The 15437-nt window shown below is 36.2% G+C and overlaps 1 protein-coding gene across 4 annotated transcripts in view; it reads left to right on the forward strand.

Annotated features, from left to right (window-relative positions):
- The window catches only part of Ppp1r1c (protein phosphatase 1 regulatory inhibitor subunit 1C), a 123539-nt gene extending 108890 nt beyond the window's left edge, over positions 1-14649 (forward strand). For all 4 annotated transcript variants that reach the window (XM_026392038.2, XM_026392039.2, XM_026392040.1 and 1 more), the window contains one exon: positions 14561-14649. In XM_026392038.2, coding sequence (XP_026247823.1) covers positions 14561-14649 — 89 coding nt within the window. The remainder of the gene's footprint in view (positions 1-14560) is intronic.
- The last annotated feature ends 788 nt before the right edge of the window (positions 14650-15437 follow it).

Below are 15437 nucleotides of genomic sequence, written 5' to 3' on the forward strand. Positions count from 1 at the left end.
CGTCCCATCCCATGACAGTAAATGCACTCTCAAGTGTACAGAGAATTTCTTCAGGATAGAATGTGTATTGGGCCTCAAAGCAATTCCTAATAAATTTAAAATTAAAGTAATATCAAGAGGCTTTCTCAGCCACAGTGGCATGAAACTCGAAATCAATAACAAGAGGAATTTTGGGAAATTCACAAATATGTGGAAACTAAGCTGCATTTCTGAAAATCCAATGTATCAAAGAAGAAACTGGGATGAAAATCAAACAATATCTTGAGACAAATACCACATATGAGCCAAGAAAAAAAAAGCAATTCTACAAGGGAAGTTTATAGTAATATAAGCCTACATTAATAAGAAAGAAAGAGTTCAAATAGACAGCCTAACATTACAACTCAAGGAACTAGAAAAATAAGAATAAACTGAGTCCAAAGTTAGTAGAAGGAAAAAAAAATAAATATTGAAGCAGAAATAGAGAATGTTTTGTTTTGTTTTGAAAAGATAAGCAAATTGACATGCCTTTAACTGGACTAACCAAGAAAAAAAGAGGACTCCCATAACTGAAAGAGGAAACATCACCACTAATTCCACAGAAGTCCCAAGAATAATTAGACTACTATGAGCAATGATATATCAACAAAGTAGATAATCTAAAAGAATTGGATATTTTCCTAGAAACATACAACGTACCAAGACTGAATGGAAAAAATAGAAAATCTGCCAGATTAATAACAAGTAAGGAGATTAAGTCAGTAATAAATAAGTATCCTTTCAAAGAAGAACCCAAGACTTGTTGGCTTTCCTGCTAAATTCTACCCCAAATTTAAGATTTCCAGTTTTCTCAAGCTCTTCTAAAAACTTAAGGAGGAGGAGACATTTTAAAACTTATTTATTTTTTTTAAAGAATAGCATTAATGTCATATCAAAGCCTGATAATAAAATAATACAAGAAAATAAAACTATAAGCCAATGTTCCTAATGGACATAGAAGAAAGACTCCCCAATAAAATACTGTAGCAAACCAAATTCATAAGTACATTAAAGGGATCACACATTATGATAAAGTGAGACTTATCCTGGCGATGCAAAGATGGTTCAATGTTATGCAAATAAATGAAAGTAATATACCACATTAGAAGAGTGAAAGATAAAAGTCATATAATCATCCTGATAAATGCAGAGAAAGAATCTGACTAAATTCAACATTCTTTCATGAAAAAAATTCTCAACAAATTAAATACAGGAGAAATATATCTCAACATAATAAAGGCCATGTATGATAAGCCCACAGCTAACATCATAATCAATGGTGAAAAGCTGAAAGCCTTTCCTCTAATATAAGCCTTTCCTCTAATATAAGTCAGAATCAAGGTGCTCATTATTATTACTTCGACTCAGTATAGCACCAGAAGTCTTAGCTAGAGCAATTTGGCAAGAAAAAGTAATAAAATACATTCACGTTGGAAAGAAGTTAAATTGTCTCTGCAAATTACATAATCTTGTATGTAGAAAATCCTAATGATTCCACCAATAAAAAAAGTTACAACTAATAAGCAAATCCAGTACAGTTGCCAGATATAAAATCAACATATAAAAGTCACTTGGGCTTGCTTGGCACAGTGGTGCATGCCTTTAATCCCAGCAGCTTGGGAGGGAGAACAAGGAAGATCACAAGTTGAAATGCAGCCTTAGCAAAAGCAAGGTGATAAGCAACTCAGTGAGACCCTGTCTCTAAATAAAATACAAAATAGGGCTGGGGATGTGGCTTAGTGGTCAAGTGCCCATTAGTTCAATCCCTGATACATTCCCCCCCCAAAAAAAAAATCACTCGGGCTTCTATACACTAACAACATGCTATCTGTAAAAGAAATTAAGAAATCCAATTTTTTAATAGTATAAAAATATTTAGAAATTATTTTTAATCAAAGACATATAAAATCTGTACTTTGAAAACTGGAAAACATTGATGAAAGAAGTTAAAGGAAAGATAAATAAATGAAAAGATATCCTATATTCATGAATTAGAAGAATTAATATAGCTAAAATGTCCATACCACCCAGATTAAATCAATCTTTATCAAAATTCCATTTACATTATCTACAGAAATAGAAATCCTACAATTTGTATGAATCCACAAAAGACTTTCAGATAGCTTAAGCAATCTTGAGCATAGTGAACAAAGCTTGAGTCATCATATATTCTGATTTCAAAATATATTACAATGCTACAGTGAACAAAACAGTATATTACTGGCAGAAAACACACACACAGACACATAGACCAATGAAACATGGTAGTTTAGAAATAAACTAATGCATATGTGGTCAACTAGCAATTGACAAGAAAATCAAGAACATACAATAGACAAAGGATACTCTCTTCAATAAATCATGATGAGAAAGCATACAAAAGAGTGAAATTGGACCTTTATTTTGTACCATGTAGGAAATTACCTCAAAAATGGGTTAAGGACTTGAAACCATAAACTTTCTGAAAGAAAGCAGGGAAAACTCTTCTTCACATTGGCCCAGGTTATGATTTTGGGGGGGGGGGGTATAACCACAAAAGTACACACAAACCAGTGGGACTATGTCAGATTAAAAAAATGCATACAGCAAAGAGAGCAACCAACAAGATGAGTTGGCAACCTTTAGAATGGGAGGAAACATTTGTAACTCTACACCTGATAAATGGTTAGCATCCAAAATATATAAGGGACACATATAAATTAAAAGCACAGAAACAACCTGATTTATAGGACTTCTTTTTCAAAGAAGACATACAAATAAATGACTAACAATATTTGAAAAGATGCTCAATATCATTAATCATCAGACAAATGTAAATCAAAACCACAATAGGATATTACTTCACATCTGATATGATGGCTTTTATAAATAAGAAATAACAAGTGTTGGCACAAATCTGGAGGAAAGAAAATCTTGTACATTGTTGGAAGGTACATAAATTGGTATAGTCATTATGGAAAACAGTATAAAGTTTCCTAAAAAAATAAAAGTAGAAGTATCATATGATCTAGCAATCCCACTTCTGGGAGTATATTTGCTATGGTATGAATGTTTCCCAATATTTAAGTGTTAAAATTTAATCCTTGTTGTGGTGGGGATTGAGTAGGTTCTTTCAGAAGTGATTAAATGCTTAAGAAAAGAGCCTTTACTTATGAATGGATTGGTGCCCTATAAAAGGACTGGGGGAAACTAGCATAGATTTTGCTGTTGCATTCTTCTGCCATGTAAGAACACAACAAGAAGGCATTCAACAGACTCTGAGTGCAGGCTACCTTGCCTCCGGAACTGAGAGACATAAATTTCTTTTATTTATAAGTTACTTAGTCTTAGGTCTTGTTGCAGGAGCACCAATAGACTAAGACTGTAATAACTAAAGGAAGAGAAATCACTGCCTTGAAGAGATACCTGCACCTCTGTGTTTGCTGCAGTGTTTTAAAATAGCCAAGTGTCCACTAATAAGAGATAAGTAAAATACATATATACACAGGAATATTACTCAGCCATTAAAAGAAGAAAATCCTGCCATATGCAAAAAAAGGGGTAAACTTAGGGGACATTTGCTAAATGAAGAAGGCCAGGCATGAAAAGACAAATACCATATGTTCTCACTTACCTGTGAAATCTAAAAAAGTCAAACTCATAGAAGTTGAGAGTAGAATTGTGATTGTCAGAGGCTGGTGTAGGGGAAAATGGGAAGATATTATATTCTATGTATGTATAATCTGTCAAAATACATTCTACTGTCATGTGTAACTAAAATCAATTTTTAAAAATCATGATTAAACATTTTATGTGAAGTTAGTCAGCACGGTTGTAATTTATTTGTGTGTGTGTGTGTGTGTGTGTGTTTTCCTGTCTAGATTCAGGCATTAAAATTGCAGAGAATTAGGTTTCATTCTAATTGTGGTCTTTCCATATGAGTAAGACAGAGGAGCAAAGGGCAGAGATGTTAGGAGTGTAGGTAAGGGGTCTTTATCGTGAGGGACCATGGCCTTTAGTTGGGGCAAAGAGGAAAGTGGGGAGTGATGGATCATCTTGGTTGATTCAGAAGTCTTCAACAATGATTTCTGGAGTGGTGGCAGGGGAAGGTAGGGAGGTGCTATACTCTCCAGACCATTTGAGGTGGTTACAAGATTGTCAGATGACTGCCAAAACGGAGGTAGAGCTGATGGAGAGCAGATGGCAGATACTTTTGAGAAGCTGGGTATTTCATTGGTGGCAGGAGAAACTACCTGTACTTTAAATCCAGCTGAAGGTGTGTCACAGTGATGGTGAGGAGGAAGGGAGATCCACCACACCCTTTCTAACTTGTGGGAATATTAGCTTGCTATGGCTGCTGTAACAATGTACCACAACCAGGTGACTGAAACCACAGACGTTTATCCCAGTTTCCAAGGTCAGAAGTCTAAGATGAATGTCTCCCCTCAGAGTGGGATTTTTTGTTTGTTTGTTTTGTTTTGTTTTGTTTTTGTGAGTGCTGAAGAAGAATCTTCCCCCTGTCTTTCTCCCAGCTCCTGGAAAGCCTCAGATGTTCCTTGGCTTATAATTGGAGTTCTGTGTTTTCATTTTATGGAAACAAATGGAGGTTGATCAGTTTTCAAGTATGAATTATTCTGAAGATGGAATAAAAACAAATTGACAAGGTTTTCTGTGATGAGACCAAGTGATGGCTTATTCCACACCCACTTTGATGTAATGGAACACAGCCTCAATGACCATTCTCATTTTAAATTCCTGATTACAAGGCCTCTGGTGGGTGCTTGCTGCTTCCTGGAAAGCACACTGCCGTTTCCCGATTCTTGCTCTCTTCAGGTCTCTTAGATTGACTCTTTAATCATGTCACCTCTCCCTGAAACCTGCAACATAGACTTCCAGTCCTCACACTTACCTAATCATCTTGCCTCCTACTTGGAGAAAACTGAAGCCATCAGAAGAGAACTTTCCTAGACTGTAACCTTGAGACCTTTCCACCCAACACCGTCTGTACCCTTTTATAGCCTGCCTCTGTCCATTACAAGTGAACTTGGTGTGTTCCTCTCTAAAAGCAAGCCCTCCAGTTGTACAGTGCATCTATCCTCATATTAAGAAATATTTCTCTAGAAATTCTCCTTCCTGTTTGCTATGACATCATTTCCCCTCTTTCTGATGGATCAGCCCCATCAGCACACAAGCATACTCTTTTTTTCTTTTTTGTTCCAGGCTAAAAATTAGTCTTCAGATGAAAATGTTTATCTTTATTGTGGTAATGGTCCCACAGGTACAAACAACTGTCAAAACTGATAAAACTGTATTTTGAATATGTGCAGTTTATTGTATTCTAATTTTATTTCAATGAAGAAGAGAATTTTCATTTGATTCCACTCTTCCTACCAGCTAATAAAAATTTTATTTGATTTCTCTTGCAGCAATTATCCTCCAAAATACTGGGTACACTCACTATCTTAATTTCTTCTCCTTCTTTATAGACCTACCACACACCTCAGATTATGTCACCAACACCACTCTCATCTGGGTTATGAGGGATGTGATTGTTGCTAAACTCAATGGTCAATTCTCAGTTGTCACATTTTTTTTTTTTACTTCTCTGCTTTGGCACAGTAAGCTCATGCCATTTCTAATTATCCTTATAGTCCCTTGCATTACATGTTCCCATACGTTGGGTATTTTTCCCACTTCATAAAACATTCCTGGACAGTCTCATTTTCCAAGTCAACCTGATATCCTTCACCTCATATTGCTGGAGGACTACAAAGCTCCTCTCTTGTTTTCTATTGTTTACTTACCCTCTCTTTTCACCAAAAGTCCAATGGCTTTAAATAAAGTGTATGCAATGATGACTTCCACACTTGCACATCTGAGCCCAGAATGCCCTCCTGAATTCCAAAAACATGTGTCCATTTGAGTAGCTATTAGAACTATCAAATTTAGTATTTCCAAATTCAACTCCAGATATTTTATCCAAAGTCTTCTTTGTCAGTCTTTCCCAGCTCTGTTAATGCTGACTTCACTCTTTCAGTTACCCTGGACAAAATCTTTGGAACTATACTTGACTCCATTCTTTTTTTCTCATATTCCATATCCAATATTTTAGCCAATACTATTAGTTCTGTCTTCCAAATTTGTGTAGTATATGAACATTTCTCAACACCCTCTCTGTTAGCCTGATCTGAATCCTGATCATGTCTCAAAATAGTACAAGAGCTTCTTTATTTTTACTGATAGGAATTTTTAAATTGTGGCAAAAGAGACAAACATGAAATTTGTCAGATCAGCCATTTTCAAGTGTACAGTTCAGAAGTGCAGTAGTATTAATTATGTTCATTTTGTGGTGCAAATGATCTCCAAAAACTTTTCATCTTGCAACACTAAAATGCTATCCCTATTAAACATATTTCTATTTCCCCTATCATAGCCTCCTAATCTTACCTTTTAAACTTACCTCACTTAATCCTTTGCCTCACTACAAATAGTTGTGAATACTGCAGCAAGAGTAATTTTTTAAATTAGTATGCTTTATTTTTAGAGCAATTTCAGACTCACAGAAAAATTAAACAGAGGGCTGGGGATGTGGCTCAAGCGGTAGCACGCTCACCTGGCATGTGTGCGGCCCGGGTTCGATCATCAGCACCACATACAAACAAAGATATTGTGTCCGCCGAAAATTAAAAAAAAAAAATTAAAATTCTCTCTCTCTCTCTCTCTCTCTCTCTCTCTCTCTCTCTCTCTCTCTCCTTAAAAAAAAAGAAAAGAAAAATTAAGCAGAAACTACAGAGAATTCACATACACTCCTGTCCCTAAACATGCCCAATCCTCTCTACTACTCATGTCCTGCACCACAGTGATACATACTACAACTAAACCTGCATTAACACATGATTATCACTCAAAGTTTGTAGTTTCAATTATGAGTCTTTCTTAATGCTGTGGGTTTGTACAGATATATGTGATATACATCCACCACTGTAATATCATATAGAATAAATTCACCACCTTAAAAATCTTCTATGCTCTCTATTCATCTCTCCCAACCCCCTAACCCTTGGGAACTAGGGTAGTTTCGCCTTCTCCAAAATGTCATATAGTTGGAATCATGCAGTATGCTACTTTTTCATATTGGCTCCTTTAACAGTCATGTGCATTTAAGTCTCTGCTATTTGGATGTCCAGTTGTTCTAGCATCATTTTTTTTTTTTTGGAAAAACTATCTTTGCTCCATTTTGTTGCCTTTTCTCCTTTGTCAAAAAGAGGCAAGATTTATGAGCTAACTTTGGACTCTGTTCTATTCATTTGTTCTGGTTGCCTATTCTTTTGCCAATACTACATTGTCTTGATTACTATGGATTTATGGTGAGACTTGAAGTCAGATTGTCCTTGTTCCTTCATCCCCAGAGATCCCTGAAAGTTGCCTCTCAGTTTGGCCAACTCCTGGACAAAATCAGCCTCTCCACTTGAAAGGCTCCCAAACTTCCTTTTCTTGATGAGTCCCAGAGTTAATTGAATTTGGGGTACTTATATTCAGTAAAATTTTGTACCAAAACCAACTTGTAAAAGTTGAATGTAAATTTATTAATACAAAATAAGAAATATGATTGACAGGTGAAGATAGTTTCATCCTAATCAGTGCCTTCTAGCCTCAGGAACAAGCTCTGTTGTTATCAGAGGATTTTCACAGCAAGCTTGGAGCCAGAGCTAGGTGATTGGTTATGTGATCAGGGAATCAGACTGTGGTGACCCTCAACTTCAGCAGGGAATTACCATTCCCCATGAAACTGTGTTGACCACTGCTTCCTGAGGACAGCACAGTCTCTAATGCCATTACTGGATGTCCTTCCCTGGGGACCCTTAAAACACACAGGAATTTACTTCTAAGGCTGTGAATGTAACTCTCCATTTGCTATTTTATTTATACTGCTCTCAAGGCTAACCACTGACTGTTGATATATGCATCTTTTTTTTTCTTTAATTTTAGATATGCTATTGTGTTCAGTCAATTGCAGTCAAATCTTGCAGGCAGGGGAGCCATTCTGTCTTTTTATAAAGTGAAATAGCCTAACACTGTTTAGCTCCATTATATGTAGGCTTAAAAATTTAAGTTCACTTCTAAATTCATGGGGAATGCATTAGCTTTAGTAGAAAAGGGGCTATTAGAAGGGCACTTTACTGTGGAGGGCAAAAAGGCATTTGGTCTATCAAAGTGGTTTTCATACAGGCTGAACAGAAGAATCCTCACAAAACTGTGTGTGCGTGTGTGTGTGTGTGTGTGTGTGTGTGTGTGTGTGTATACAAGTATATCCTTTCCTGGTCTCAGCCTCAGACTTAATGATAAAGATGTTGGCTCTTTACATGTTGATAAGTGATACTAGATTATTCTTTAAACAATACACTTCTAACAATAGTTTGCAGCAGTAACTTTCATCTTGGCTTTACTCTTGGGCAGTGACTTTGGTAAAAAAATAAATATTACACATTTTCCCAGAGCAGTGGTATATGCCTGTAATCTTAGTGGCTGAGAGTGGGGAGGCTGAGGCGAGAGGATATCAAGTTCAAAGCCAGCCTCAGCAAGTTAGTGAGGTCTTAAGCAACTTAGTGAGATTCTGTTTCAAAAATAAAAATATTTTTTAAAAAGGAGCTGGGGATGTAGCTCAGTGGTTAGGTGCCCCTGGGTTCAACCCTTGGGTAAAATGTGTATAAAATATATAACACTTATGAATATCACTTAAGTATATTGTCCCTTTTGTCATAAATGATGAAGAGAGAATTATACTGGAAACTTAATCTGAAAAAAAAAAAGCCTCCCTGTATTAATTGGGAGTTAAAAGGAGTGACCATATGCAGATTTGCAGATTACATTAAGTTGACTGGTCACCATATTCAAATAGATATTAACTGTACTGTCAACACGTAATATACTCAAATAAAGTCAAAAGGGCCAAATTTATGGTGAGTCTAGGACATAGGTTTCTTGCTTTGGGATGAAATCAATATGTCACTTGATCTATGCGACCCCTGGGTGTACTAATGTACAGCTGTTCATTATAAATGAGTGACAAGAAGATTAAAAAAAAATAGAGTACCTATGAAGGCATTTTGGGAATTGTAAAACACATTTTCAATCTAAGAGATATGGGCCTTTACTGAGGAGCCATTCTGTACCATATTATAGATTAAATTATGTTCCCTGAGTGCATCTAGAATGATTTTTTAAATAAAACTTAAGGGGTCAATACATAAGGGATCATTAGAAAGTCATCTTTCCGTGGCCACTGAATTCATCCCTTTGTTCATTATAGGCTTTTAGAAAACTAATGCCTGTTCAATGTATTTTGCAAATACTATTTGCATAGACATTAGGCTTGTTGTTTCCCTTAATCTAACTAACATATTGCTCAATAAATGGCTGCACAAATTACTATTCTGCAAGCTGGAGCTCTTTCCCTTATTGCAGCTCTCCTAATGCATTATGTTTTCTTCTGGTCCATAGCACTTCTTCATTGAATTAACCTCATTTGCATGCACACCATCCTCGTCCCTATCTGATTTGTAGTCATGTCTCTCTCATGCTCAGCATACACACGGGCCTTTATTTTATTTACTCATCTTGCTTGATGATTACTACATCTTGTCTCCACAGACCAGACTACTTTATTTTTCCTATGTCTCTCAGAGCCCAGTTCCAGGTCTGGGCTCAGCAGAGAGAATGGCAGCCTCTTTTCTAATGACCTCAACACTATTTGTAATTCGATTCTATTATGGGAATGTCCTGGGCAGGGTTAAAATTCTACATTTTTCTGATTCCCAATTCTGTTGAAAATAATAACAACAAGAAGACTGAAAAGTTACTATTTAGAGCCACTATCTAAAGTTTTTTGATAGTCAAAAGGGCCAGGTGATCCTGAGTCAAAATAATTTTCTCCAAGTTGTAACTTTAGAAAAGATCAACAACAATGGAAGATTGAGTCCTAGTGACACGGGTAAAGAGTCCACAGTAGGAGTTAGGGCCCAACATTTGTGTTCCAGCTCAGCCAATAATTACTGTGTGAATTTAAGCTAATTACTTCACTGTCTGAAATATTCCTACATCACTACAAGAGATTAAACTACTGTTTACATTCATGGATATTTGGAGAACAGAGACCCCTCAGATTCTGCAGAAAACTATGGACCTTTTTCCCTGATAATGCACAAACACAAGAATAAGCAGAATTCTGAGAGCTTCAGAGTCTCTCCAAAATCCATTCACAGATTCCCTAGAGGACTTTAAAATTATTTCTAAGGTTTAAAGTATGTAGTTTTAAAAAAATCCATTTATATCTATTACTCCCAATGTGAATTAGTTTTAAAATGTGGATTTGGGCTATCATGTCATTTGAACTTATAATTACTTTTTTCCCCTGCAACTTATAGTACGAATAGCAGAGCAAAATTTCAATAGTACAACATGTTCCCTTTGTAAATTAGTAGCATCTCAGGTCAGTGAGTTTCCAAAGATGGAAGTTCAGCTCTGACTTGAACACAGACAACAAAGAGGAGCTCAATCACATGTTTATTGATGAGCTAACAGAATTTAGGAGCTATTGTCTTTATATTGAGCTATATCTCCCACTTCATAAATGGCATCCATCAATATAGTTTCTAATCCTCTCAGGTGTTACCTAAATTAATTTTATGGTTTTTTTTTCCCAATAGTTTAGGAATTCAAAAACCATTTGTGTACTCTTCATTTTCTCTGCTAAGCATTCTAGTTTCATCTACAATTCCTTTAGAAGAGTGATTTCATAAAACTACCTTTAATCCCTTTGACTCTCCGCAATGGTCCTCTTGAAAGGCAGAGCCCAGAATGAGAAGGCAGCATGTTGGGGGAAAGGTGTGGCTGACATAGGGCTAGAGAGCAAATCCCTTTCTCAAACTGCTGACTCTGGCTTTAGAAATGCCACCAATGACACCTAAAGCCTGATCCTAGAAACAGGAAGCTTCTGTATGGTCATGTTGAAACTTGGTCACCTAAAACCCCTACTTATGATCAATCAAGGTTGCACTCATATTCTATTTATTTTTTTTTAGAACCCAAAGCACCTTTCTAAAAACAAAAATCCTTATTGGCCTCTATTTTCATCACTTAGGCTATTGTCCTGCTCTTGGAAGCCATTAGAAATTCTAGATTTGTCATTCTTCATGTCATCTTCTTTTTCCCCAATTTTTTTTATCATCTACAAATGTAATAAACCTGTCATCTTGGGCTCCAGATTTATTGATCAAAAAAAAAATTGACCTGTGGGTTGCTAAGTATTTGTTTAGGTCTACAGATTATTCAGAATTCTTCACACTGCTGCTTCAGGACTTCATCTAATCTACATTTAACCCCCTGATTTACAAACTAGAGAAGAACATAATAAGAATTAGGTCCCACTTAGGGGCATTTATTTCTTTTCCTTTTCTTCTTTCTTGGTCTACTTTCTTTTCCTTCACTTTTACTTTCCTCATTTCTTTGCATATTCATACAACATATTCTGTCTTACATTTGGGCCGTTTACCTGTGCACTCATTTGGGATGGAGAAAAGAATTTCCATTGTGTTTTTGGAATGGATTCCTTTTGCCTCCTGCCTGTGTGCAGTCCTGGCTGAGTCTGCGCTTGCCCTGGGAGGATCTTGGTGATATGCCAAGCCACAGCCCCTGTGCACTGAAGGGTTCTCCTCATGCTTGTTGGCATTTGGCAAAGGAGGACTCTCCAAGAATTTTGTCAACACCCCCAGACCAATTCATTGTCCTCCCTCTCCAGAATTACTCAAACATCAAAGGGGATTTTAAAGAAAATTGAATGCAAAATAAATGTGTTTGGGGATGGGGGGGAAGGGTGAGGAGAAAAATTATTAGTCCTCAGCAGACTTCACATTTTCCTTTTAGCTTCTTTCATTTATAACCAAATAAATATTGATGATAGGAAAAGAAAAACATTGGTCTGAAGGCTATTTCAAAACACAAATTAACCAACTTTCTATTATCCAATTGAAAGATGGCATTATGGTAACTACTTTGGAAAACAAAGAATTTCTGGTGTTCTGTATAACATCTCTGTGATACTTGTCACCAGCTTGGGTCTCATCAAAACTTTCACCTGGAAGTAATTCATTTCACATTTGAATAAGGCTAAGGAAGGAAACTTCTAAAATATGTCCAAGTGATTCATTTTTCTCTAAAAAACGTATGACTTTTTCATATGACTTTGTGACCATTGTAATTAAAAAAATCAATGATGTAGATCAGGATAAGCAAGTAGACCTATACTCAAGTGTAAATAGTGGTAGGTTAGTTGGTTAATGTTTGTTAAATTAGTTGAACATTTTATTTGTGGATTTTTTTTTTTTTTTGCATTTGCTCTCCTCCTTTGGAAAAATCAATGCTGGTATTAGGCCATTAACTCTCATTTAAAGGAATGTGTCTCAAATACAACTTTATTACTCTGTAGTTACCTTGCAGTTAAAAGAGATGAGCTCTGGAGTCTGTAGAACCTTTGCAAATGTGGGGAAGCACAGTCAGCCTCAGCCCAGGAAAAAGAGTGGCAGGTGGCTGAGTGATTAATATTTCAGAAGGAGTCTTAAAATCCTCTGCATCAGGGTCAGTATTAATACTCTAAACCCATAATAACTCTGAGTGATTGCGAATGAACGATGGGTTAGCATTCCAAAAGCTAATAGTAAAAATTAGTGGAGGTATCCTGATATTGGAAGCTCATGACTCATTCATTCATCCACTCATCCAGTGAACATGGAGGGACTGCAATGTCAGAGCTCCTCTTAGCACCATACTACCCTTGTGACCTTGAACCGATCATATCTTCCCTAAGTTGTTGTGAGATGTAGGGATTCGTACATGGAAAACCAGTTGCCAGAGTGACTGGTCAGATGCTCCCTTTTCTTTTCCTTAGTTTTTATACCTCTTTTCCATGAAACTTATAGTACTATGAAATAACTTTCAATTCTTAGTAACAAATTTATCTGCATAGTCTTGGGTCAAGAGGAATTTTGAGTGATCTGTACTTGTGGATGAAATTAAAGTATTTAAATATTATTACAACTGATCAAATATTTTTGCAAGATAATCCATGAAGTCCAAGTACATCATTCTTTGCCAAATAGTACTCTGAGGCTTGCTGTCTACAGTACGTGCAAATCCACACATTTCTTGAGCTGTTGTTTCAGAGGAAGCATGAATAGTAACTTCCTTTCATTTATCAGCTCTAATTGGAGTATATTTTAGTAATACTTAGAAAAAAACCTTTTAAACCAATTTTCTAAAGTATAAAAAAAAGTATAGAAGTTTCCACATTAAACATCACTATATGTGTAGAGAATGTGATGTGTTAACAGAAATAGACCCAGGAAAATGAAAGAGCAATCTTTTAGATTGAGTGTAGCGGTCTTCTGATTTATACTCACAAGTTTGAATTAATTTTGAAACCTATCTAAAGATCATTATTGTGGACCTCACAAAGGTGTGTACCAATTGTTCCTTCCTTCATTCACTCATTCAGGCAGTAAATATTAACGAGCACCTACTGTATAGTAGGCACTGTGCCTGGGACTCCCAAGTGAAACTCCAGGTGCCTTGACATCAAAGAGTTTGCTCTAATTAGAAAGATTTGAACAGACAGAGTTTTTATAAGGTAACTGGTGCAACAGGAGGAATCCAGGATCAGTGGGGGAATATGAAAAAGAGCTACCAAGTCTGTCTGGGGAATCTGGGTAGCCTTCAGAGGAGGCACCCTGGTACTGGAAGGATGAATGAGAGATGAATAGGTGTATGAGGAGGAAGAAGATGTTTGGCAGTGAGAACAGGATAAGCAAAGCAGGGATGCCTGAGGGAGCCTGGAGTGGTCGGGAATGAGGAAGAGTAGGTTATCATTGTTAGGGCACAAATGATCATAAATGTGGGAAGAAGAGCTGTTGAAAAATGAGGCCCAAAATGTAGGGAGAGGCCAGACCATCTGAGCCTTGTATGGCAGGCCCATGTTTTTTTTTTCCACTCTGTATGTTCATTTATTGTTTGAATACAGGTGTTCTATAATCAAATGGATATGTTCAGGTTCCAAAAGAAAACTAACAATATTGTGATTGTTTTGTTGTTTACAAGTTACAGAAATGGCACACACACACCCTTTTGTTCTTAAAGAGTTTCAATAGTTCTCCTTGTAATGGAGTTCAGGGATGCCAAAAGCAATATTTGAACTAAATGATACATCAGAATTATAATAAGAGCCTGTGAGCAGATTTTTAGTTAACAGGGTTTTAATAGGCTGTGATGTAATCCCTAACAGAAAAGATTTAATTATAAAAGATAGTCTGTCTCTAATGGAAATTTGGCGGTGAGTGTTTTTATTGCTCAGTGAATCAAAAGGTTTATATAGAAGCACATTGTTGAGATTCTTGGACAAAAACACATATGCCCCAATGAAAACTTTCCACTCACTTTCTTCATCTTGTAGCAAAGCCATGAATCTGCCAGAAATCAATTTCACTTGCATTTTTCACCATTTTTATAATTTCAGGGGTTAAGCATCTGAAAGGCCAGAATGAATCAGCCTTCCCTGAAGAAGAAGAGAGCGTAAATGAGAGAGAGGAGCAGTGGGACCATTAATATCAGTCTGCAGCAAGAAGGCTTCCTGGGAATAACCAAACTAGGAACTTTTCTGGATATCCCATGGAACCCCACTGCTTGACTTCCGGAAGCATCCTCCAGCTCTGCACTGCAAATCTTATGATCAAATGCACCACCTGGAAGCCCCCACAACTGAACTCTAGAACCAAGTACAAGTTGATCCATGTCACAATTAAATGATAAGCATTTATTTTACAGTGATTTTTCTTTTGAATTACATAGGAACTTGTGAACATGTGACTGTTCTAACTTTAAAACTGCCAGAGCTTGATCCCTCATATCCTACTGACATGATTTGCATTCTAAAGTGAAATGTAAATAGCATCACTTTAAGAGTAAAAAATAAATATTAAATACATTTAGACATGAGTGTCTTGGGGATTAACTTAAAGAAGAATGTCTAATGGAATCTTTAAGATCTGCATTTATCATGTTTCTGTATATAGAATAGAAAACTCAGTTTACTTTAAAAAGACTAAGAAATGTCAGATTTCTTGAATCAAAATACTATATCAGATACTAAATATTTCCCTTTCCAAAAGCACATTACTTAAAGAACCATAGAATTCTTTTTGTTTTCTAAGCTGTTTGATATGTATTTCCCAGCATTTCATCTGGGTAATTAGAGAGAAAAATGTTAAATCTATAATAAAATATGTCAAATCTCCTTTATCTCCTTTTTGACTATTACTTGAAATTTCAACCAATTCCCATTGCATTCAAATAAATCATTAGCATTTTATAAATCTTCTGTATCATAAAATATA

This window comes from Urocitellus parryii, chromosome 1 (assembly GCF_045843805.1).
Source record: "Urocitellus parryii isolate mUroPar1 chromosome 1, mUroPar1.hap1, whole genome shotgun sequence".
NCBI classification, from domain to species: Eukaryota; Metazoa; Chordata; class Mammalia; order Rodentia; family Sciuridae; genus Urocitellus; species Urocitellus parryii.